This window comes from Anopheles coluzzii, chromosome 2, assembly GCF_943734685.1.
Source record: "Anopheles coluzzii chromosome 2, AcolN3, whole genome shotgun sequence".
Classification (NCBI taxonomy): domain Eukaryota; kingdom Metazoa; phylum Arthropoda; class Insecta; order Diptera; family Culicidae; genus Anopheles; species Anopheles coluzzii.
The window spans coordinates 35,334,947-35,360,030 of NC_064670.1; the positions used below are offsets into that span (position 1 = coordinate 35,334,947).

The 25,084-nt window shown below is 44.7% G+C and overlaps 3 protein-coding genes across 6 annotated transcripts in view; 2 read left to right on the top strand and 1 right to left on the bottom strand.

The window, feature by feature from the left end:
- LOC120952437 (general odorant-binding protein 83a-like) overlaps positions 1-25,084 on the top strand; it is a 153,482-nt gene that overhangs the window by 108,769 nt on the left and 19,629 nt on the right. The window lies entirely within an intron of this gene.
- LOC120953633 (UPF0692 protein CG33108) lies at positions 14,689-16,706 on the top strand. 2 transcript variants are annotated; one of them, XM_040373758.2, is made up of 4 exons: positions 14,689-14,848; positions 15,090-15,902; positions 16,008-16,104; positions 16,167-16,706. In XM_040373758.2, the coding sequence occupies exons 1-4, from the start codon at positions 14,832-14,834 to the stop codon at positions 16,386-16,388; spliced, it is 1,149 nt and encodes a 382-aa protein (XP_040229692.2). In that variant the 5' UTR covers positions 14,689-14,831; the 3' UTR covers positions 16,389-16,706. The 2 variants fall into 2 exon arrangements, with proteins under 2 accessions (XP_040229692.2, XP_049461014.1); XM_049605057.1 differs by lacking the exon at positions 14,689-14,848 and having other exon boundaries at positions 14,855-15,902.
- LOC120953632 (phosphofurin acidic cluster sorting protein 2) overlaps positions 18,936-25,084 on the bottom strand; it is a 43,953-nt gene continuing 37,804 nt past the window's right edge. The window contains exons 6-12 of the mRNA XM_040373757.2: positions 24,107-24,635; positions 23,868-24,022; positions 23,539-23,798; positions 23,093-23,455; positions 22,941-23,028; positions 22,748-22,864; positions 18,936-21,729 (exon numbers count right to left, since the gene is read on the bottom strand). Of these exons, the coding sequence (XP_040229691.2) occupies positions 21,599-21,729; positions 22,748-22,864; positions 22,941-23,028; positions 23,093-23,455; positions 23,539-23,798; positions 23,868-24,022; positions 24,107-24,635 (1,643 nt within the window). The 3' untranslated portion in view covers positions 18,936-21,598. The remainder of the gene's footprint in view (positions 21,730-22,747; positions 22,865-22,940; positions 23,029-23,092; positions 23,456-23,538; positions 23,799-23,867; positions 24,023-24,106; positions 24,636-25,084) is intronic.

Sequence of the window (25,084 nt, forward strand, 5' to 3'; positions counted from 1 at the left end):
AATAGTGAAAGTATAGTCGAACTTTATTGATATGATCCTTTGCAGTTGAATTACTGAGGAGTTGGCAACACCCTAGTAGTAGGAGTGCATGCCAAACAACGTGGCAGCTATGTCAAAAAGAACCACCGGCATTTTGGAAATGGTTGTCATAGAGCTGTTGTGCCTATTCCGCGCGAAGTATATAACGATCGTGAAACAACCGAACTATCGAGTGCGATCACCATGGTATTAGATTTGTTTGCGAACCTTTTTCATTGATCGTCAGTATTTATAATCTGTTGTTGTCATCTTTTTTTCTTTACTGATCCATAAACATATGCTTCACACACTTTCATTGCCCCTAAATGGACGCTATAGCCAGCAAAAGATACTGCAAATGATCAAAAGCTTGCAAGTCACACCTTGAAACTCCAACCTAACGCACAACCTAAATTAAGCTATCCGACCACGAGTTCATAAACTGTCCACTTTCCTGCCAGCTAACCACGTAACGAACCATCAAACCTCGCGTCCCATTTTATATGTCCAATCATTTCGTGCTACAAATAGCGAAGTTTAAACCGGACATCTAAATTACTCCTACAAGACGTCACATTAGCTTAACCAGCTATCAACAAATCGCACTCCAGAGAGAGGGAGAGTAGCGTCCACCCCTCTGCGCAGAGCAAAAAAAAGGTGCCACCCGTAATAGAAGAAGGCGGAGAGGAATGAAAGAAAAAAGAGAACAGCACCCATCCTCCGGAAGTAATGGTGTACCATTTTATGACCGATCTTGACATTCCAGCGCGTGAAGCGCCGGTGGCAACGCTGACCCCACAGCACAACCACAGCGCACCTCATGGGCGGCCTGATGGTTAGGCGCCACTGCCAGCCACATCCAGTATCCAGCCACTTTTGCGCCCGTTATCCACTTAGTGTGCAGCACACGGTAGTGTAGTCGCTGGGCCAACAGGGGGCGGCCGCCAAGCGGCAAGATATCCTTCCCGGCTTGCCAATAAATTTGCGCCCTTAATGCATTGCAAATATAAACTTTATGCGCCCTATCTTTGATCGCTCATAAATTTAATAAACTTTAAAATAAACACACACACATACACACACATAGTCTCTGTGCGCTGTTCAGTACACATCCACAGGATTTACCAAAATTTGCCCATGAAAGAAAGAGAAGGAGAGGGGAGAGAGTGAGAGAGAGTGAAAGAGAGGCAAAGGAGGTAAACTCCATCTCTTCCCTTGACGCTACTTTATCCTTATCGCGGTACCGTTTTGAGCGTACCCGTTCGTGGATTTTCCCCCTGGCAGAGGGATTTTTACACAGTGGATGTGTTGAATCTAAAAAGAGAGAGAGAGAGAGAGACGGGAGGGGGGAGATCGAGGGAAGGAAACAGTGACTGTGGAAAAGAAAATACAAACCTCACAAACAACAAGATGAATAGGGTAAAATATGGCAAGTAGCAGCACACTATACTTCCGCGATAAAGAAATATACGCGCTCACACAAACACACACACACACACACACACACACACACACACACACATACATATACATTACCGTTAATGTCTGCCTGTACACCTTTGCTGGTGCATTTGCTAGTGTTGGTGGGTTGGTTGGTTCGCTCACTTGACAGCATCCCGAGGTCGTCGAGATTCTTTACCAAGCAGTCGATAGTAACGGCTCGCCTGCAGAACCGTTCCCGTGCAAGTTTCTTAACACGCAAGGCTGCACATTGGAACGAGCGACCAGACGAACCCATTCCCAAGGCAAACCACACACACACACACACACAACCGACCGCAGATTCGGGGAGTAAACTTCAAAACTAATAAACCATTTAATCAGGAAAAGTTTAGCCAAGGTTTATACAGCGTTAACCTTAACCGCAACCGGTCTACCTTTTCGCCCGGAAAAGTCGAAATGTCGTTGGGTTTGGAGATGGAGATGAGCGAGGATAGAGTGTAGAGGTGGTGGTCGTATAACCCTGTTTCGTGTAACCGTTGTTCTGTTTTGTTCCTCTTGCGCTTGTTTCGTGGTTTAATCGTAAAAGCATCCGATACGCCAAGCCACCGAGCGCCTCCATCGAACACCGGAGCAGCTGCAGCTGTTTACCGTTGCTCCCCGCCATTACTCTTGTCGAACCTTGGAGTGCCAAATAAAATACAAGAAGCCACAGGAACGGTTGTAAACTTTTCGGGATTCACTGTACCGAAATAGCTGCACGGTGCCGCCGCATCTTGACGGTCTGAGCTTGCCCACAGTTACTCTTCGAAAAGGGCTTCGAAAGGGCTGTCTCCGTTGCCAGGATGCAAAGCAACAACCGGAACCCGCCGATCGTAGTGACCGGTGCAAAGGAGCGGTGTCAATCGAACTCCCCCGAGAGCGGTGGCGTTGTCTTCTGGGTGGGAAATTAATTTTACGGTAGCCATTTTGAGTGGCGCAAGATTAAGATATCAACGCATCGCACATCGGTCTTTGTCGCACACGCACACGCACATAAGGCACAGGATTACCGGGCCCCACGGTATCGAGCATTTGGTTGGTTTGAATTTACAGACACTCGGCAGGGCAAGAAATCACATGCCCACACTACAGTCTCCTCACCAGCTCGGGCCGAGAATGATGAAAGGCCTTGCACAATCGAGCCTGGCACAATCGGGGTACGGGTCGTAAACAATGTTCATGTTTATTGAAGATTTGTTATTACAAGCCACTTTAATGGACCGTAAAATGAGCTTGTCTTCGGGCTTGTTTGATGGGCTCGCGGCACTGTTGTTTGCTGTGAGTAGGTGAGTGGCATGGTCTGCTTTGGAAGTTGGAAGTTCAATCTTCCGTCAAATGGTTGACTCATTTTAGCAACAAAATTGAGGATGATTGCATACATGGAAGTGTGTAGAAACTATATAGGGCTCGTGGTATACAAATAGATGCTTGCATTTACTGTAAAGTAAGCTACTCTGTCATCGTTATGAAAAGCTTTTACATATTCTACAACAACACAATAGTTTTCATCCCATTCCCGCCCTGTTAGCGATGATGATGCAGACCAGCTAGCTTCAGTTTCCCGAAACCGCTCCGAATCGAATTCTACACAGCACATCACTCAACAACGCTCAACCTGCCAAATCCACCAAACCCTAACCGGCCCATGTCCACATCGCAAAGTCAGTCAACATTTCTTCCGAACCGTTTCACAGTTTCAAATTCTCATCACTCAACGCATCTTTACCGCAAGCTACCGGATTGTAGTGCACGTACATTTCCCTGCACATGCACCATCATCACAACCAGTGTGTGTGTGGGCCGTTTCCCGACCATTCCTGATGACCCGTTGGCATTCGACCGATACAGCCCTGCCCTGCTGTACGATGGAACCCGATCGATTGACATGCGAATCGTCCGTATACCAAAAAACGAGGAAAACCCTAGACCACCGCTTGTCACCTGCCAAAGGCTTTGCGTTTGACGCGTAGCCGTTAGAAGTATTTCTGGATATAAGAACGGAAAAAAACAACAGAAAAAGCGTCGAACAGGACCGATGCAAAACCAAAGTGTCGCTTGTGTGACCGTACCGCTTGTGTGTACCGGGGTCACTGGACATACGACGATGTGTGTGTGTCTCATTTGTTGAAGCTTTTGCCGATTGGTTACGGTGGCCGTTGTTGTCGTCGATGAGCCACAGTCTGTGAAATAGACACCGAACTTCAGTTACGTTCTCGCATTAGAAAAAAAAATAACCTCAAATCGTTGTACACTGTCAACAAGCTGGAAGACACCAGAAAATGATGGAATGATGCAATCTCACTTTGTGAAATCTGCAAACACACTATTTGAATTTTTTCCACAACACATCAACCCCTGATGGACGGTTCGTATGAATCAAACAGCTTTTGTCAAAATTAAGCATTCATTAAATTTAACATTCATAACAGCTGAATTATGAACAGTTTTGGACTGTTTCTTTCAAATCATTCGTGGAAAAGCTACAAGATGTGTAAGTAATGGAATACTTGGTATTGGTTGAACCATGCCAATCAAAGGTTATACGGTTACATGTAAGTGTCCCATCAAACATTCAGCTGACAATATTAGTCTGCATGCAACTAGCAGTATATAACTAATTGGTTTAGCTCACAAACAGATATTCACTACCATGTATGTATACATGTTTCACCGAAATTGATACTTAACTCTGGTCCGATACTGTGCGTAGATGCGTAGATAGCGCTCAATTGCACATTTTGAATTGCTTTCTCTATGTAGCCAACCAACTTCAATGAATCATTTTCACTTCAAAACACTTCGCCATAGTCATGCTGCTTCATTTTAACTGTTTAAATAATTGCTCTATTATTTAAAGTCTATAATTAAACCCACAGATTATACACACGCTCAACCACCAAACTATGTTTAGCTTAAACTATACAACAAGCTCTGTTTTATGCATAACGTTCACATTGTTGACAATTTTCAGAAATCAACTGGAAATAGCCAAGCGTGGCCTGCGAAAATGCAGTCCACCTGCGGTGCAGTTTATTTCAGGCATGTACACGTCCGGCGTAACACGACCGCTCCCAACCCCAATTGCCCTTCATCACGTTGCCCTACAGAAGGCACGAATCTACCTACCTTCTAATCTCCACCCATCCACAAATAAAAAAAAAAACCTTACAGTGACGACCGGTAGCAATGTTTAGCAAACTATTTCGTTACGCTGTTTAACAGCATTCACATATCCGCTGCTTGATACCCGTGCGGTTTTGCAACTTTCTACCGGCGATCTGATCGGATAATCATCCATTTTCACTGCATCGCATCTGTTGAACGAGCGTTGCCCGTTACATCGTTGCTAAATTCGGTACTCTGTGTGTGTATGTGTGTGTGTGTGTGTGTGTGTGTAAATTTGACTTTCCTGGGAAATTTAAAAACATTCGAGCTCACCGACCACGCTTGTATTGCTTTAGCGTAAAGTGGAAAATACTTGAGCAGAAAATGCTTCGCAGCAACCTTTTTTTTCCCCCGAGCAACCGCGGCACACCGCAACCGCACAACCCGAGGACATGCTTTAAAATGTGGCAACGTCACACACTACGGGCAGTTGCTAAAAGTTTGCACTCGTTGCACCGGATGACGGAACATCTACTGACCTTGTTAAGAGTAGTTTCATTACTTGGAAAAGGTGACTTGTAGGTGTTTTCATATACAAAATTCATTGAAATTCGTTGTTTCGAACTAAGCTGGAATAAACTAAACTAAAGTTTAATCAGTGAAATAATACCTACAATTGCTTTGATGATCATTTAAACTATGAAAAGAAACCCTTAAAGTAAAGTTAATTTTACACCTGTTGCCAGTGCCAACGGTTTCTTTTCATTTCGTGTCTTCTCCTTTCCGTCCACTGATGGTTGATCGAACCTTACAAATGGAGACGCCTGGTAGTTTACTAAATTTACAGCAACAACACCACTAAATCAGGGATCGGCAAGCTTTTCTTGTAAAGGGATAGTAGCTAATGCCTTGCGAAACATCAACAGTGTTTATGCTTACAATTTTAAACTGTTTCTAATATTTGTCAATGCAATGCAAGGTTTTTTTTCATTTGAAGAAATGTACTTTTGGCTACCTTCACGTTTCCTACGAACAAAAATGCATAATAATTTATATGTATTGCTGTTGGTACGTAGTATTAACATGTTTGTATAATTTTTCGTGTAATTTCATCAACATTTAACTGTAAGGTAGTTATTTAAAAAAATCCAGCTTACTGTATATTTTTGTGTAAACCCCTTCGATGTACATCAACATCCATTCCGGTATTAAAAATGATTATATGTTTTTCTAGATTTACCATAAAACAACTTTAATAAGTAAGCAAACATGCATATTAAAAAAATTTCCACGGTTTTCATGGTGCTTTCGGTGAGGATTCGGTTTGGTTGCCAAATAAACCAAAAGTATGTTGACTAGTGAATAATATGCGTTCAACTTTTATATTACGGGGTTTCCCAGGATTTATTGGTTTGTTCCAATGGCGAGGGCGGGAAATGCTAAAAAATCGTGGGAACACACCTTAAAAAAATGGGAAGCAATAAACAATTATCGAAAAACAATCAAAACTCCTTGGGAAACCTGTAAATAACGTTAACAAGGTATCTTGCCCTATGCACTTTATTGTGCTCGTTGGCACTCGTTTTTGTTACAATCGACGCCACCACGATCAGGATCTCCATGGTGCTTTTCGTTTAAAAGGGTCATGATGGCCGAGAAGGAGTATTTCGTGAATTCTTACATCATGATATCATAACATTGCTACGCAAACGTTAACTGACACTGATTAATTATATCCTTGCACAAGCTTACTGAAATGACTAGATAATGAATGTTGGTTGTACATCGGCTCACGGAATGGATGATTCAATGATTGCATCGAATGACATTGTCTGTGATTTTCTCCATCAATTTGACAAATTACAAATGAACCCAGCGATTGATATTGAATAGAAGGTTCTATCATGTAGTAAATAACGCAATCAAGCATCGTCGCTCACTTTTACCAAACCAACAATGCCACCGTTGGAATTTCATAGTAAGACCACCCTAGTGGTATTATCGATGCCGACATTCTAAATCTCTTTATGCGAGATGAAATGTTGCTTTACTAAGCAATAATTCTATTATAATTTCTCACACGTACTGTTGAACCAAACCACTCACATACAATGCCACCCTGCAATGCCACAGAGAACACCCAGGCAGGCAGTGCATTGTGTTAAGTCTTTTAATTAGAGCTCAGTACAAAATGCCCCTACTCGATAGGGCGAAGTTTTCCATGCCGCAGTTGATTGAATTTTAAATGAATAGTTTGATTTATAATTAATACCGGCACACCGAGGCGGCACACTTACACGTGCACAGTGGGGTAGGGCCAGAAGCAGCAGGATAGGTGTCAAAGTTATTGTCCGAAGGAATGTTTCAACAAACCCAAAACTCTACGCCGACACTTCAACCGGTCTTTTATGTCTATCTTCAAAAGTTGAACCAATCAATAAAGTTATATCCTGCTGGGATTGCTTGCAACTTGGGAGAGGGCTCCCCCTGCTGTGCTCGCTGTATTCCTCTCTGCCCGTTCATTGTCTTACTTCTCAACATTCTTCTCAACTCACATCTGATCGCACCAACTAAAGCGTCGGATCAACCTCCATTGACTGCCTTTTTCCACCCCTATTTTCCTGGGATCTTGGCTCAGTGTGTAGCCCTTTTGTGCCATAAACACTTTTATGCTGCAATTCGGGTGCACTTTATTGATCGGCGTATCGGCGTCGTGTGCGATAAAGTGCCCTTTCAACAGACAAACAGCCCCTGTCTGCCCGAGCTGACCTCCAAAGCGCCAACACTCACACTCACACACCACCAGCAAATATCGGATTATGTTTTCCATGGCTGGGACAGCGGAAGGACGTGTCCATCGTTGCCTCCTTTTTCCTTTTTCCTTCTCTCGCTCTCTCTCTGTTTAACCTTCTCTCCGTAGCCGTCTCTGGTGCGTGATGTTTGAATTCCAAAATCAAACATTTACAGCAATCGATTGTTTGCTTTCGCTTCCGGCAAACGCTATCTAGCAATGGCACACATTACTTCCTGCAACGCCTTGTCTGCAGAACGCCCGGAACGCCCGGCAAAGGGAAAGCTTCGTCCCCGAGGCCCCACATCATAAACCAGGAAGTCACAAGCGCACAAGCACCGCTGACACGCTGCCACCAGCCAGCGCAGTGAAGCTGCAACAAGCGGCAACGACCAGAGGCCAAAGAAGCCTGCTCCCCTTTCGTGACGGCAAAGCGTAAGGGCGACCAACTGCACACAAGATTACGTTGCGAGGTCGTGGATTGGCTGGGAAGGAAGGGGGCAGATGTGCGACTTTGGGGAGTTTTATATCACACTCGCACACACATTGCCATCAATAAAACGTTCAATTCGCTGAGCCGCGCTTAGATCCACCGGAGCAGGGCGGACGGCACGGCAATCGGGCGACAGTTATCGTTAGTGTTGGGGCGTTATATCGGCTGGCGTAACGATCGGATTTTTCGGAACATCATAAACTGTATTTGGGAGGCTTGTTTCTTTTTTTATTATTATTATGCCTTGCGTGGTGCGCGCCCGTGCAATCGTGCCGGGGTTGAGAGAAGATGCGCTATCAGTTTATTTATTGCACGCCGCTACCAACACCAGCACGGCGCCGGTGATCCGGCAATAAACGACCTGACAGTGCGAGCAGTGAAGGAAAGGGATGGAAGGTAGTAGCAAACAAAAAACGCTCATAAGACAAACTGTGCAAAGGGAATTTTAAATATTTAACTCAGCTCTACGTCTGGTGTGCTTGTGCATTGATCAAAGTCAAAGTCGTTTTGTTTAGCATCAGTGGCACTTATGTACATGTCTTCAGATAATGAGTTTAATTTAATAACAGTTTATTTAGTTCTCCGTTTGAGTAAAAAAATCTTGATATTTATTCAATAATTTAAACTTTTGATATTTTATTAGATTTTTTTGTGGGATTAATGTGAAGTTAGCTTGTTTATGGGAAGTGAATAAGAAGACCGGAGATTTGAGTTCTACACGATTTATTTTCATTCGTTTCGTAGTTCACATGTATCCGTTCCCATATCGTTCCCCAAACTAACTCCCCGTCCCCAAAGCGCGCACCGCTTTTATAGTTATGCCCATCTTCCCTCTCGCTCCGCGTTACCCGCCGTAACCGCGTTCTCCTTCCTAGCTCATTTTCGCACGTTCTCTTTAGTATCTCTCTTTCTCGCGCACATTCTGTCGCTCGCGCACATTCTCCTTACTCTTCCCCATTTCACATTAATGTTTAGCATCAAAGACATTCTTTATGGATGATTTTCATGCTTTTCTTCTTTTTTTTGATAATATATTATACAAAAATGTTGTGACGTCCACTTCGTTTAAATTCTCACCAATATTTTGTCCTCAAATATGGTTAATCCTAATTAGGTAAATTAATGAAACTATTGATTCGTTTTTACTTTTCTGCGCGCTTGTGTTATTGTGTGAGGAAGCTTTAAAAAATCAAACAAAAACATTGAACATTATATCAAAATCAGTCTGAATCATATTTCAGCAACTTCAGAGCAACTATCATTTTTCTTCCGTATGTAAAGCCCCATAATTAAATGAATTATGGTCTTATTGAGCTCATCCTAGTACACAAAGTACAACAGCATACGGCTGCGTCTTAATTTACAACTCCACTTCTAACACATTAACCAAGATACAAGTGGTGTTAAAAACGGGTCTTTTTGAAGCTCAGCTCAGTTCCGGTTCATTCATTAAGATGATCCGGATCATTTGATCCGATCAATCATTCAATCGTTCGTTTTCTGCTAAACCTGTCAGCTAATGCCAAATCTGCAGTCAAAGAAAAATGAGAACATCTCAGGACTCTACCAAGGTTTATTGATTGTTTCCCAAAAAAATTTGGATGGTTCCCATAGTTTTTTAGATCGTTCCCACGATTTATGGAGCGCTACCCATTTTTTTTTAAATTGGATTGTATGGATGTCCAAAAGGACGATACCCAAAATTATGAGTAAACTGTACAAAAATATATGGGAAACGGTGAATAAATCGTGAGAGGGGCTCAAAACATTACAGGAATCACGAGAAGAAGAGATGCAATACGTGTTAACGAGCAAACAAACAAAGAAACGAGCAATTGTGAACAAATATGCTATTTGTGTATACACGCCTTAAAATACATGGGTGGACGAATTTAAAGCATGAGTCGGATCGGAGCGGTGTCACCAGACTTTCTCGTTTTGGTATTAGGAATCACACACGTGTAAGATATGTCTGATCTGCTATCTGAAGATAGAAGAATGGTGATCCGAAAATGATACTCTTTTGCCGCATTCGAGCAATCGCCTTTGATACTCTCCGGGAAGCAATTATCCGGATCTTTCAAAAGCTGATGCATGTTTCACTCGCTTAATTTACTGATTCGGATCATTTTAACGAATCCGGATCTGATCATAAATCACTACAAGATACTATCGCTCTACGTTGTTGATATCTTATGATATGATGGCTATCATTTGCTCTCTGCTCGGTTGGAAATTAAGTATTTTATGGTGAATACAGCTATAGCACTGATAAATTTACAATGCCCTCACAAAAGAAACTTCAAGCTTTGTGGGAATACAAAATTTTACAAAAAAAACACTTACAATATAGTTTCAAATTTTAAAAGGGATTATCCAAAAGTAAAATTTAAAAATTGTTCTTCTTCTTCTTTGGCTCAACAACCGATGTCGGTCAAGGCCTGCCTGTACCCACTTGTGGGCTTGGCTTTCAGTGACTAATTGATTCCCCCCATAGCAGGATAGTCAGTCCTACGTATGGCGGCGCGGTCTATTTGGGGATTGAACCCATGACGGGCATGTTGTTAAGTCGTACAAGTTGACGACTGTACTACGAGACCGGCTTAAAAATTGTTCTACATTATAAAAAATGTGTTTTACTTTCCACTGATTTTATTTTACCTATATACCTTTTAACAATAGTACAGAGGGGTTCCCAAGGTTTTTGGTTGCTCCCCATAATTTTTTTTGTATTCCCATGATCTTTCGGGCGTTTCGCAGAATTTTTGGGTATCATTTCGTTTCGATTAAGTTTTTATTATAAAGTATTTTTATTTATTTAAGAAATTATTTATTTAAGTATTTTTTTAAATCAACTTCAAATCACCAGTAACAGTTGGAAAAAACAAGTTTTTAGTATATTCTCGAATCAAGCTGATTCTTAATAAAAAGTTTTTCAATAATGATCTAGTCTGATCAAAAGGGTTTATATGAATGATACCAAAAAAATAAATTTTTGGGTTCAATTTAGAAATGAATCTTCTCTGCAACCCTTGACTTGATACCTCCTTCATAAAACATAATCTAACAGTACCCGTTCGATCACTTGCCTCGTTCCGTTAAATTGAGATGTCTGCTTTAAAGCCTCAATTACGCATGTTCATCACACCACCTGAGCGACTTCCGATGCATCTATCCGTTTGTGACTGTGTGTGTGTATGTTCAAAACTGTTGTGAAAAGTGCTTAAAGAATTCACCAACTTCCTTTCACTCCCTTTTCCTTCCAATATCCTGTACTACATCGCATGTGACTCTACAGCGTACCAATATCGTACCAACGGCGCACAGCTCTTAGCTTTATCGGTCTTATCGATGAACTGCAGCACTAGCCAGCGACATCATAATACCGAACCGGACAGCCGTGGCCAGTGACCGTACACAATACAGAAAGAACTTTCACACTGCGAAATGTCGCGAGTCGAACAGAATTCTGCAAAAAAAACAACGACACACAAAAAAAAAACACAACTTCAAACCAGTAGGGAAAGATTCGAACAACCCAGTGCCACCAACACGCAAAGCCCCAGGTTCCCAGGACCTCTTCATCTTGTGACCGCCGTATGAAACAAAAAAGAAACAATAAAAACTCCCATCCCTCGGAGAACAAAGGAAAAACAGCCGACTAGAAGGCTCACACCGAGTTTGGACGGGAAGTCTTGTGGCGACTGAGGCCTGCGTCCCCCTGCCTGCTCACTTGCCTGCATCCATCCGACCGGTGGAAACTGCTCACTGCACGACCCGTTCGACCCGACGGTGCACCAACTGTTTGGCACCACCGGCCAGCGGCCACGGCCAAAGCAACTGCCGTGCAATAAAAGGCCATAACCGTGGAAGTCAACTGCAAAATAGGCACCTTCCGATTGTTTACCGTTTGTTGCACCTGCGTTCCTAAAATGGCCGCCGGCGACACTTTTGCTATTCCCGGTTCGTCCAATGCCGTGTGATTCGGTTCCTAGAAAAAGGTTTGGCGTTTTTTTGTGTTTGTTTTTGTCCTGGTCACACAAAGTCACAACCGCGCGCCGGAGTGTGGGATTACGCGGGAACACATTCGATCTGTACCGCCTGTGCACAATGGGTGGACAACGGATACACACCGTTACTGACCTGTTTCATTTTTTATTTCTAAGGTTAGCCATTTTCTTTCCAGCACAGAATTCTTTCCCCATTTTTTTGTTCGTGGTGACCTGGTCTGATATTCTGATAAACTTTGCTCAGCTGCAGATTCAGATTTTGCAGCCGTCCGAACATCACGTACCACGAGCCATCATCGATGTACGCACCGGAGCGGTTTTGGCCTTTTGGGGAGAAGGGAAGAAGGGGATGAGGGGAACGAAATTTGGTGTGTCCCTCTTGGAAACCGCACCGTGCTGGACCGAGTGACACCGGAAATGCTGCAGCACCCACGGCCACTGGGAGTAGTGGGAATTCGATTCGATTTTTCATTCACTCCAGCCTCGGCAGTCAGCGTGGTTCAGCTGAGTCCGTTTGCCCTGCGGGAGGAGCAGCAGTACTATCGAAACTCCACAACAACAACTGGACGGGAGAAAAAAACCCCTCCCTCCATGTCGCAGGTGAGATGAATGTTGCATCCTTCGGGGGGTCTTTTTATGCCATTAGTGTCTACCGAGTGGAGAAAGAGGGGGAGAGGAGAGAGAGGACGGGCGATATGTGTACGTTATGTGGATTTGGTAGGTTAGCGAAAGCAAAAAAAAAAGCCCAATGTTTGTAGCACTTTTGTATCATCTCTTTTGTTGCATCACTTTTTTTTGTTTGTTCGTTAATTTACTTTAGGTTTTTCATTCTGTTAGCTAACTCATTGCATTTAAAGTGGATGCTTTCGCATGACAGTGAATTGATTTACCGCGAGCAATTGTGTTAATTAATTGCCTACAGGTAGCTATTTGCTGTTCTTGTTGACACAACTACACCGATGCTTTAATTATTAATGTTCTGCAGCTTCAATGATCGCATAAAAGAGTAAACTATAAAAAAACTTTTAATTGTAGAGGAATAAAGTTAACTTTAAACTTGCACACAAATAAAAAAAAGTAACATCTAACTTCTACACTAATTTATTCTATTCCATGCCCATCTTTAATTGAAGCTATGTTAATTAGGTTTCGTTGAAATTTTGCATTCTGTTCTGACTGTTTTCTAAACATTGTTAAGTCTTGATTCATTTTTACTGACTTGAACATTATTTGTTGCTTTGCTATCATCAATCATAGTTTTTATAATTTCTATTAAAAATTTCTGAACTTTATTGCATATTTTTAAAAACTTAGCTCAAATAAATAAAAAATACTATTTAAATAAATTATGTAACTGCCTTTGGCTTTCAAAATTTTCAAACATTTTTTTAACCTAATATGATTTATTGTTCCAGACAGTTAGTTACCATTTATTCATACATCTAGGTTTACATTTTAAATCTTTTGCTTCAAAAATAATAAACAATTCAGATTGCTACTTTATGGGAGCCTTAAAGGGTGGTAAGCGGTTAAGTGCTTTTATTTAATCGGAGTTGTTTGTAGTATGTCTTACAGGGTTTCCAACTATTTATTAGTTAGTTCTCGATTTTTTTTTTTTTGTTAATTAATCACACAATGTATTCACCGTTTCTCATATATTTTTGGATCGTACCTACAAAATATTAAAATCGATACAATTAATTTTAAAAAATCTTCTTTAATTTCTTTTTCTTCTATTTGGCGTTACATCCTACGCGGGCATGCCAGCCTATACAGGCTTTCGAGACTTAATTCATTACCACGCAGCCGGATAGTCAATCCAAGCGCCACAGATTAAGCTTAAACGACTGGAAAATCAAATATCTATTGAAAAAAAAACGAAAGTTTCATAGCTACACTGGTTTGCTTAATAGATGGTGTATTACAACTCATCATTATATTGCTGCTGTCCTTTACTTGCAATGTTGCTATCTAACCATGCCCTATATACCCTTCTAACTTTCCGAGCAATACTCCATAAGATTGTTCGTGTGGTCAGATACGAAGGTTGATCAACGACCATTACTCAAATCTCATTTGCCTCAGTGCTGGCGATTTACATTGGAGTTTAGCATTTAAACAAAGGGAAAGAAAAGGCTCTCAAAGCGAGGAAAACTCCACTGTGTGGATATCCCCACCATCAGATGGGACGCAGCTGTTTTTTTTTTGCTATTTTTAGAATGCATCAGTCGTTTGCTGTCTGCTACACGAAGTATTTTTAGATTCCATTCAAGGTTGAGAGCTTGAGCCGTTTAGAACCCGTTTAGTGGTTGTTTAGTGGATTTGTCGCACTTGGGTTTTGAAGCGATAAAAAAAAACCTTGGGAAACCCTGTGTACCAGTATAAGCAGACAATTCATATTATGCGCCCTAAAACACTTTATTATGCCGATCACTGTACATTAATACTGTATATTTTACCAATTTTAAGTTTAATTTTTTATCAACTTTCCCAATTTCTGAAGCATTTGCCGTAACGTACTTTTATGAAATGTTTCAATTTGAATATGTAATTTTTCATTGAAATATTTCACACGAAATTTCTATCCTTCATTTCGCCCCGAAGAAACAACGCGATGGATCAAATATTATAACTTATTTTTTGATGATTACATAAAACCAGCTGCATTGTTATCAATGTTCGCCATTTTATTTAACAAAATATCACCGCACTACGCAAACAATAGCAGTTGCCCGAGTCTTTCGGCATGTCCGTACGGCACGTCCACAGTCCACCTGTTGTTTACCATTTTTTCAGCGAATTCTATTTTTGACAATTCTTTGTTGCCTTTCGTATTTATTTTCCCTTCAGCTCGCAGCTGTTTTGCTGCTGCTGCTGTTGCAGTTGCAGTTGCAGTTGCTGCTGTTCAGTGGCACCGTTTTTTATTATTTGGATGCGTTCATCCTGCAGGTAAGAATTGTGTCCCGCTCGGCTCTCTTCAACAACACGTTGTCCCGTTCCTTGCCCTCGCCAAAACTCGCCTTTCCCTATGTTCCACGCAGCACACGCACCCACCCAGCCCCGTTTCCGAACCAAACCAAAAATGGTCCTCACCCAAAACCCCCCCTCGGTATCCGTTCTAACTGTGGTTTCAATCTCATTCTTTTCACTTCCGCGCTATCGGTCAACTGAAAATAAAACTTCCCCACAGCGCAAAACACACACACACACACATACGCGGGCGGAGTGTGCCGTGCGTCCTTTACCTTCCCTTTTGCGCAAGCTGGCGCAACCAAACCACAACAAAGGGATCGCCCTTCCTTCCCCGTAGCGCACCCACGTTCTACTCCTCACACACACACACACACTCCGCACCCGCCCACCCAACCACCCCCGACCATTTCGCTCTGTCCACCTCTTCCCCGGAGCGTGTCGCCAGCACCATGTCGAACAGCACACCGTCGCCACCTCCAACGCCACCACCTGCACCACCACCAGTGTCGGGCGGGGGTGTGGCACCGCCACCGCCACCGCCGGCCAAAACGCCCCTCTCCGAGCTGAACCTAGACGTGCTCAATAACAGCAGCAACCGCATCAGCAAATCAGCAAACCATCCCGCCATACTCTCGTCCGGCGAGTGTGCCTGGGCCACCCAGTACCCGGAGATACAGAAGGCCTGCTTCCTGAACCGCGTCTGCCAGTATGCGCCGCCGCGCGAGCTGCGCGTCCAGAACGTGGAGCCGATACTGCAGAACGGGCCGACCTGCGGCCTGACCGCGCTCAGCATGATCTTCGACGGGGCACCGTCGGCGACGGCACTGCTCGAGCAGGCCGTGACCCGCGGCTACTCCAACAACGGGGAGATGTTTAGCGCCCGCCAGCTGAACGAGCTGTTCGAGCAGGTGCTGGAGGAGAACCGGCACCTGGTGGAGTACAAGCCCGTCACCCACACGCTCGTCGGTGGCTGGATGGACGACCCGAACATCCAGATCAAGCTGCGCCTCGGGGCCATGTTTCTTGTGCCGTATCCTTTTTTTTTCTACAAAAACCAGATTGTCCTCTTTTGCCAATTCCCAATTCTTTGTAGCATTTCCTTAACGCTCGAGATCGATCGATCCACGAAACACAGTTACGATCCGGACCGGAATCATACGCCCTGCCTCAACAAAGGACACCGGGCCCACTGGGCACTGATTGTCGGCTATCTAATCGATCAGTTTGACGATGTAAGTTGTAACCGCAAAACCGCAAATCCAAATCCACTTCCCAACGTCCATTCCGTTTGCAGTTTTACGTGTTTGCACGCCACGGGAAAACGAAAAACCTCGCCCTCTGGTCACTGCGCGACCTGTCCCGCAGCAACGGTAATCTAGTCGAGTTCTGCCAACCGGTAGGACATCCCAACGAAACCTTCATCCTGCCCGAGGGTGGCATGGGCGGGTGTAACGGTTTGCGCTGTAAATTCATCATGATCGAGCACTACAAGGCCAAGACGGAGATCGCACTATGAGACACACCGCGTGGCAGCAGCACGTGCATGCAGGTTCTTCCAGCCGTCCACCGATTGTACAGCACCACCATCCCCGTTTTTGCCCTCCGTTTCACACCTTCTTTCCCCCACTGTTTGCTTAGATTGTTATTTATTCCCACCGGTGTGTGTACACACATACACACACACACACACACATACACACACCGGTGGCAAACACACAGAGGACAGATGCAACTATTTATGGAACTATTTATCTTTTATTTAATATTCATAGCTTTATTTTCGGGTTTCCGTTTTGGCTATATATATATAATTTATTTTAAAACATGCATAAAACAGTATTGAGATATTTTTTGTCCCATCTCTCTCTCTCTCCTGCTCACACACTGCGCTTTTGTTTAGCGGATGCGTCTTTTCCTTTGCGTTTTGCGGCATCGGACCATGTTAGAAGATGCTACCTGTTTCTCCCTTGCTTCCTTGTAGAGCCGTAGCTTCTGTTGCTCAAGCAGCGTAGAAGATAGCAAACCATACTACCAATGGCGATGAAGCTTTCTTCTATGATGGGCTTTTCCTTTTCCTTTGTTTTCATACACAGCAATACTTTCCGCCCGCCTAGTGTTTCGCGCATTTATTGCGCTTATTGTTTTTCACTTCCTTTCTCTCTCTCTCTCTCTCTTTTTCCTCGTCTTCCTTTTCCTTTCACCAATGGGATATGATGGATTATGTTTTACAGCGTTTTTTCTTTGATTTCTTCGTTTAAATGGGGGTAATGTGTGATTAATAATGTACGTTTTGCTTCCGTTTGTTTGTTTTATTACGTTTGAAATATGTATTATGCTTGCCATTTCGGGTATGGGAGTAGTAGAGCGATTGGTTTTAATGGTTTGGCAATGCTGGGGGGGGGGGGGGGGGGTCGAAGCCCCCGCCAATACAGCACAGAGCACAACGGGTAGGAGGAGGGGGATTTGATGCATACGTAGCGCGGGGAAGGGTGAAGGTATAATAATAATAATAAAAACTAATGACACTCGCGACAGAAACACTCACATACACGCACAGACACTCATTCCAAAGGATACGATCGGTGTTCCCGGTTTGGGGCTCCATATACCAAGGGGAGTGTGTGTGCGTGTGTGTGTGGATGTGTATGTAGGATACATTTACAGGGAAAAAGGAAAAAAGCGCACATGTCCTTTTGACACATACGCACGAGCAGAACGTGAACGTGATTTTGGTTGTGTTTAAACATGTATTATGCTACTGGAGGAAATAAAACCGAAAAAAAACGGAGAACATAAATCCACTAGTTTGAACATTTCTGAACCATCGACAGCAAAACAGCTATTTCGGGCGCCCTAAAACACACACACGTGGACAGGAGTGTTTGAAAAGACCGGATGTATACATTGTGCTACTAACGATCACTCACGCGTCTACCAACAGAACTCCAGAAGCCGCCACTAATAACACCACACTAACGCTACGCGGAGAGAGCAGAAGGAAAACATTCACACTGCTGAGGAGAGCGAGAAAGGTTCTAGGTAGAAATAGCAAGCCAAAGTGGAAACGGGGTTTGCCAGCTATATCAACGCAAAAAGGAAGGCCACCTACAGTAGACATACATACACACACGCGCGCGCCTGAACCAGTAATATCGTTTGGAAAGAAAGTTACAGTTGCAGCTAGGGAGGAAGGAGGATACATCTACAGAGTCCTCCACGACCACGCGCACGCATCAAAGCTACACACACACACACACAATTGACAGTGAATATAGAGTTAGGTTCCTCCACCACGTTAGGATGCACATTTCCCTTTCAGTCGTCGGATTGCGAGGTGCATCAGTCACCCCCTGTTTGTGGGTCGCTTCTTCTTCGTTTCTTCGCTAGCCCGCTCCCCCCATACACACACCGATAAGCAGGAAAGATGAAGCCGAATGATTCGCCCGCAGGCCGTTTTGCGCCGTCGAATCTTCGCGTAAACTGTTCTAGTAGTGATGTGTGGATGTGTCGAGAGTGTGTATTGTTTGATTTTCTATGCGCTTGTTTCGTAGTTATCTCCCACATTTGTTTTCCACAGCCATAAGTAATGACAAACGCATTTGTTCGGTGGGGGAGACGGGAGGGGGGGAGTGGGGGATTTGTATCACCCCCATCCCCCACCACGCCACCGCCCTCCGGGGATGAGAGATGTCGCCGCTGGATGCAGTTTGTTCCTTTCATTGCAAGGGATATGTGTAAGTGCATTTTACGGGATGCGTGTTTTATTGTGTACCTTGAAGGTAGGGGGGGGGGGAGAGGGAGGCGGAAGGAGGAATACAGTTAAGCTTCCCCTTTCCCGTTCAGCCCCCCCCCCCTCCCCCCCCTTTAGCCCTTTTCAAGTAGAAACATTCCACCCTTACCGCCAAGCATATCAATTATCACGAGCATGGTTTATGTTTTCAAATCTTTGTGGTTGCAACACAATTGCTCTAAATGCTTTCATTACTATCTTCCTAAACGACGAATATTCTGCTGTCCACGCCCTGCTGTATAGAGCAGCGCTAGGGAGCGGATCAGAGATCGATTGGATGATCGTTGCGGTTTCCTCGCGCCGACATACAATAGCGTTTATTACCGTTTTTTTTTTTCTTGCATCCACACTTTCTCGGCTCAATATCTTATAAAATACTTTACAATGCATTTGTGTTGCATACTTTTTTTTTTGTTACGTAAAATGACACGCATATGCTGCTTCTGTCTGCTTCATTTCACTTGCCATTATGCTACGACATTGCGCTAAACTTGTGCTGTGCGCGCTCTACACCCGGTTGGGCCGGGACGCGCGCAAACAGCAATGCACCACACACTGTCTCCTCTGTCGATTGAGCCGGTGTACGTACTCGACTTCCCCAAAACACTGCCCCACTACCGCTTGACCGGATAGATATAGACACCTGACCATCCATCTACCTTTGCGTGGGGTTTGTAATGGTATTTTAGGTTTAGCGAGTTCGGGCTAGCACTCTGGCCTACAGTGTTGCAAAACGCATCGTACGGTACACGTTTGTTGAATGCGTGCGTGCTTTGGATGGGAGTTTTGTGGCGAAATTTTGCGCTTACGATAACGACGATGGGGGTTACAGCTACAATATCATGGTATACGACGACGACGACGAATACATGCCGCAGCCAGCATGTGTTGGCCGCGTGGTTGCGTTAAGAGTGTACATGTTTTTTTTTATGAGCACATTGAGTTCATATCTATTGCGATACACAGATGGCAGATCGATTGCTACTGAAACACGTCCATACTCGCTTGCTTGCTCTGGCTACTGTCATTCGCACGGCCACGAACTGTACAGGGGGGCCTCGGGGCAGAAGGAGTATGTATAATGCAAACCGAAAACAGGCTAGTATCTACAGTTCCATTTACAGTTTCCCGTCCCCGTTCTCGCTCGCACGTAAGCGCACGGGGCTTGCGAGGCGCACGTACAGATCGGCTTTAATCTATCCTACGCACCGGCCGCTCGCCATTGAACAAGACCAGCCATACTCATTAATTATTGCAATATTACACAGCGGCATTACTACTTCTTTTGCTTCTTCTTCTTCTTCTTTGTCGTATTGTGTTGCCTTTTTAGTTTTCAGATTTGCTTTCTACAAATTTCATCTACCACGATCAACTCTACTAAGCTGCATTTCGCAATTTTACCGAGCAATTGTACAATTTGTTTGTTTGTAAACACTGTAATTCTTACACGCTAGTACGTACTAAAAACTTATGACAAAGTCAAGCAGTCTCTATTGGGGTTCCGTTTGTTTTTCTTTTCTTCTTCTTAAAAATCGCCATCGTTTTCTTCTTTCCCTTTCCATTCCGGGACAGAGGGGCGCCGCAAGTCACAATAATTGGATTTAATATCCCTTTCTACTGGGGGGTTACAAACAGTTCGTTAAAAAAATAATAAATAATTCCAAGCCCAGTTCCGGACATGCATTGCATAGTATTACTTTGCTGTGATTTTTATTCTGTTGTAACAAAAAGCCACAGCACTTGGGGAAACGATGTTAAACGAAAACATTAAACTGCGGATTACAATACTTGTGATGTGGGGGAGCCCAATTGGGACGCGACGGCCACAAGGACGCTACTATGGATAGCGTGTAACGTGGTGCAGCACACCTCCCTCCTTCTGCCGTGTTACTCCTATACACATGCACACAAGAATCTTCTGTGTGCACCCCGGACAGCTTCCCACAGCGGGTTGGCTGCTACTGTTGACCCGAGTTAAATGCAAACGCGCGCTGCCGGGCAAAGGGTTTTCTCACCTATTGTGCGAGATTGATTCGGCGCGTTCCATTTTCGATTATTGCTAACGTGTGTGTGTTTTTTTTTTGTATCTCTTCTTATTATGCGTTTTGCTCTAAAGACTAGTTTGTTTGCTTGCGCTTTTCTGCGCAGCCTATATCCAACACAAACCTCCACAAACATACGCCGGTTAGCGGCATTGATGTGCGTTCATTGTGAGCAGGGATTGTGTGGGTGTGTTGCTGTGAAATGTACTGTATCTCACTCAAGCCAATGATTTATCACAAATTAAACATGCTGGCCACCCAACCGCGCCAGTACCGGATTAAAAGTTATTGTTTTTTGCACCGATTAACCGATTGACTCATTGCAATTTGGAATGAGCGTGCCAAGCGGTGACGCCAACGAACTATACACTATTGATTTCGTTTACAATACTAGGCAACTGGGCCAACGAAACACATGCGGCAGTATACCAACATAGAAAATAGGAAAAAAAAAAGAAACTAAATCACGAAATCGAATCACAAAACACAAACAGTTGATTGCTCTCCTACACGTTTACACAGAAAATGGTTCGATCCTAGCCCGCGGATCATTGCGCTCCTGTCTGGCACAACCTGCTTGGATATGGGATAATATATACAATAAATTTAATCGCCACCACGCGACCGGCTAACCGCTGCCCAGCTGCGCGGACGCAACAGACGCGATGCGCCACCACCGGAGTGACCGGGCACTGCTGCCGATGATGGGAACGGCGTATTCGCTGGCGGTTCACAGCCAGCGGAACGGGGCAGCGGTGGCAATTTGAAGGACGCGTTGGATGCCAGTGCCGGTTCGAACGCGGCCAGGCCGGCGCGCGTCGGGTGGAGGATCGAGGGCGTTGCCGGTGATGTTGGAGTAGGTAGTAGCTCCGTCAAGACGGAGGATGAAGCTGACTAGGTTAGCATTTCGGCCGGTGCCAGTGGGGCACCGACCAGCGCTATCGGGAAGTTCTTAATGTGCGTCTGCCACTGGGACGAAAGTTGGAAAAATTTCACCCCTGTCCACTCGGTACCGTCGATGTACACTGTAGCGCAAATGGAAATAGAAAACAAAACAGAAAGAGAGAGAGAGGGAATTAGCAACTAAATGTTAAATGTATGAGGTTTATGCCAGTGCTGCAAATGTGTCATGAGCATCACGAGATATTCACCAACGAAAACAATGAACATATTCGTGGTAGCATGATGCTCATTGCTGATACTCAATGAAAGTGTGTCATGACATGTCGAACGCGAAATGCGAGTGCTTGAGTCAAACGCGATGCTCTGACTGACAAGCTGAGTTTAATACCGTCGCAAACATAATCATCATTTTTTCTGACTGTGAACAGTGCTGCTGAATACCACTGTTATAGTCACCAACACTCATGACTGAAACGAAGCTCAAATCAGCGTCACGAGCGCTACTGTGATGATCAGATGTGAGACTCAGTTGGTGGTCCAATCACATGTTTGATGACATTTTGTTTAGCACACAATTTTTGGTCACTCACTTTTATTCTTGGAATATACTTGGCGTGTGGTTCCAAGCAGCAAACAATGCTCATTATGTTTCTTGGAACCACTTGCAAGCACCGTACGTAACTACAGATTATACAGATAGCGTTATGACCATCACGATGATCACCGACACAAAATGTCGTGACCAAGTGACTGATCAAGAATTGGGTGCAAAACAAAATGTCATTAAGATCAAGCTCAAGGTCAAGGTCGCCACAACTGTTTGAGACACTCATCTGATCATCACAGTAGAGCTCGTGGCGCTGACATTATTATGTTTCAGCCGGAATTTGTCATGACTATGTCAGTGACATTTTGCGGAACTGATCACAGTAAAAAAAGTCATGACATAGTGACTGACCAAGCGTTGGTCGCAATAAATGTCATGAAGTATGTATTGTTCACACCAATCGTTTTGAGTATCACTTCTGAATATCACAATTGAGTACGTGACGCGGACATGGATTTTGTTTCAGTCAGATTTTGTTATGACATTGACAGTGACATTTTGCAGCACTGGTTTAGACAGTTAAAAACGCTTACCTCGCAACGGAACCGGATGCGATTGTTTCGGTGAGCAGATTAACCGGGCCACCCCTTCGACGCACTGCTCCTTTTCAGCATCGCGATCTTTCTCCTTCTTTTTGCCTAATCTCATTACTGCAACAAAAAGGAAATGCATTGTAAGTCATTCCATCATGCCAACATAACAACACGCTCAATATGAACAACCTACTTTTTTGCTTTTTCTCCTTGGTTGCAAAGCTCAGCGTTAAGCCGTTGGTAAACTCGCCAAAGCTTGGAGCTTGCGGTAGTCGCCACACCTGTGTACGAAACATGAAATTGTAGACAGAAACCACATAACATGCACGTGGTGGTCACACATACCTGCAAATGCCGGAACGTGCTCTTAATACTGTTCTTGCCGGACGGGTCCTGGCCCTTGCCGAGCAATTTCTCCTTGGGGTCGAAGTTGGGCCGAGCCAGCGGCCAATAGTCAACCTGCAGCTCGAGCGACTCCTGCACCTGCGAGGAGGACGAGGAGGACGATTGCTGCAGCTGCTGCTGCAGATCTTTCTGCTGCAGCTGGGCAATGGCGCCCGGTGTTTGCGAAGCGGGCGGCGAGGTGCGACCACTCTGGGGCGGCGAGCTGGACAGCATCCGGTCGGCACTGCCCTGCGAAGCGTACGTGAACGATTCGTCGAGATCAAGCGACACCTGCGGCCCTTCTAAACAGCCAATTCTTACGTCCTGCAGCGTGGGTGGGGATAGAAATGTGACATTGAAACGCAATTGAACGATACCCGACCTACCCCTACAATCGCACTACTTACACTAACAAACGGTACAAATATTTGACAAGAGTCTTCATCGCGATAGTTAACCATCGCCTCGGCAATAGGAACTTGCGTGCACGGTCCGCCCGATATGAGGTACCGCTGTATCCGGTTGATAAACTCGGCCGACTCGTTCTTCGACTGTGCACTCTCGAGATTGGCCGCCCGATCACAGATCTGCTGCCAGCTCTCCGTACCGAACATGCCCAGATAGCTCGAATCGATCATACCGATGTAGCGAGCGACCGCGCACGATCCTGTGTGTATATTAAAGGGTTCACAATTGCTGGTTTGCATTTCTCACAACCCCTGATTTCACAACTCACCTAAAGGAACGATGTAGAATCTGATATGGTTTACCCAGTCCGGTGGCCGTATGCCCAACAGCTCTACGTAGTGTCGCAGCACGGCGCCCTGCAACCAGTCCCCTCCGACTAGAACTACCTTCACCGTGGTTGGCGGTTTGGCCGTTGAGTTACAGCTGGATAAGCGGGCAGAAAATGACGCACAATGCAATTAACAACACTCGAGCTAGCTTCAAACTCGAATTAGAACGAACACTTACTACTTCTGAATTTTGTTCATCAGCGCCTGCGTTATTGCTTTCACCTCGGCGGTATTGTTGGGCTGAAAGGTGGGCCGAAACGTGGCCGATATGAGCGACGCTAGCCGTGGGGTGAGCGACACGGTGCTCGCTTCCGGCGGGCTAACGATCGTGACCACCTCCGGCAGCGCCGACTCCTCCGTCGTGAACGTGCGCTGCAGCTGCTCCAGCAGCGACTTGCGCGGCTCCACATTCGTCGGCGACAGGCAGGTCTCGAGGGGCGATGGTTTCCCCTGCTGGTTGTGATGCTGCTGCCCCTGCTGCTGCCCGTGCTGGTCCATCTGGAAGCTCAGCACCTGTTTCTGCTTTTTGGCACTATTGGGCGTGCTGCTGCTGGTGCGAAACAGGCGATTCTTCTTCTCCACCGCCGTCTCCTTCTCCTTCGGCGGGCTGCCCGTGTTCTGGGGATCGGAACTGAGCGCTTCCGGGTCCGTGTTGCCGGCGCCACCCTCGTTGCCGGAGCTATCGTTTTTCCAGTCACCGGATCGATCTGCGAAGAAGGATACGAAACAAACACACACAGGCAGAGACATACTGTTAGCGCAGTTTAGCAATAACTGAGAGATAGAGAGAGAAAGAGAGGGATAGATACATATGTAGAGAGGAAATCATTGTTTGAACACTACCATTGAAAGGGGAAGAATGCTTAAAATCTGTGAGAGTGGTAATTGTGAAAGTTTGAAAAGGGAACGGGGGGATCAAAAACGTGACAACTCGGAAAGAAACGCTAATCATATCATCTTGACGTTCGAACAACATGGTCGAGCTAACAAACAAATCAACACAACAAAACAATAACGAGCAAATCAAAGCATAGTTAATCATAAGCAGTCAACGATTTAGAGTATTTAGAAAATCAACAAAACATAACATCGCTTAGCTTATGCCGGAAGATGTCCACGATTGCTTTTCAATGAAAATTGGTGCTTCAAACTTTAT

Excerpts from the sequence above, each read along its gene's own strand:
- LOC120953633 (XM_040373758.2), top strand. Across the intron at positions 15,903-16,007 it reads GGGGCCATGTTTCTTGTGCC|TTACGATCCGGACCGGAATC; the intron begins GTATCCTTTTTT and ends CACGAAACACAG. Across the intron at positions 16,105-16,166 it reads TAATCGATCAGTTTGACGAT|TTTTACGTGTTTGCACGCCA; the intron begins GTAAGTTGTAAC and ends TTCCGTTTGCAG.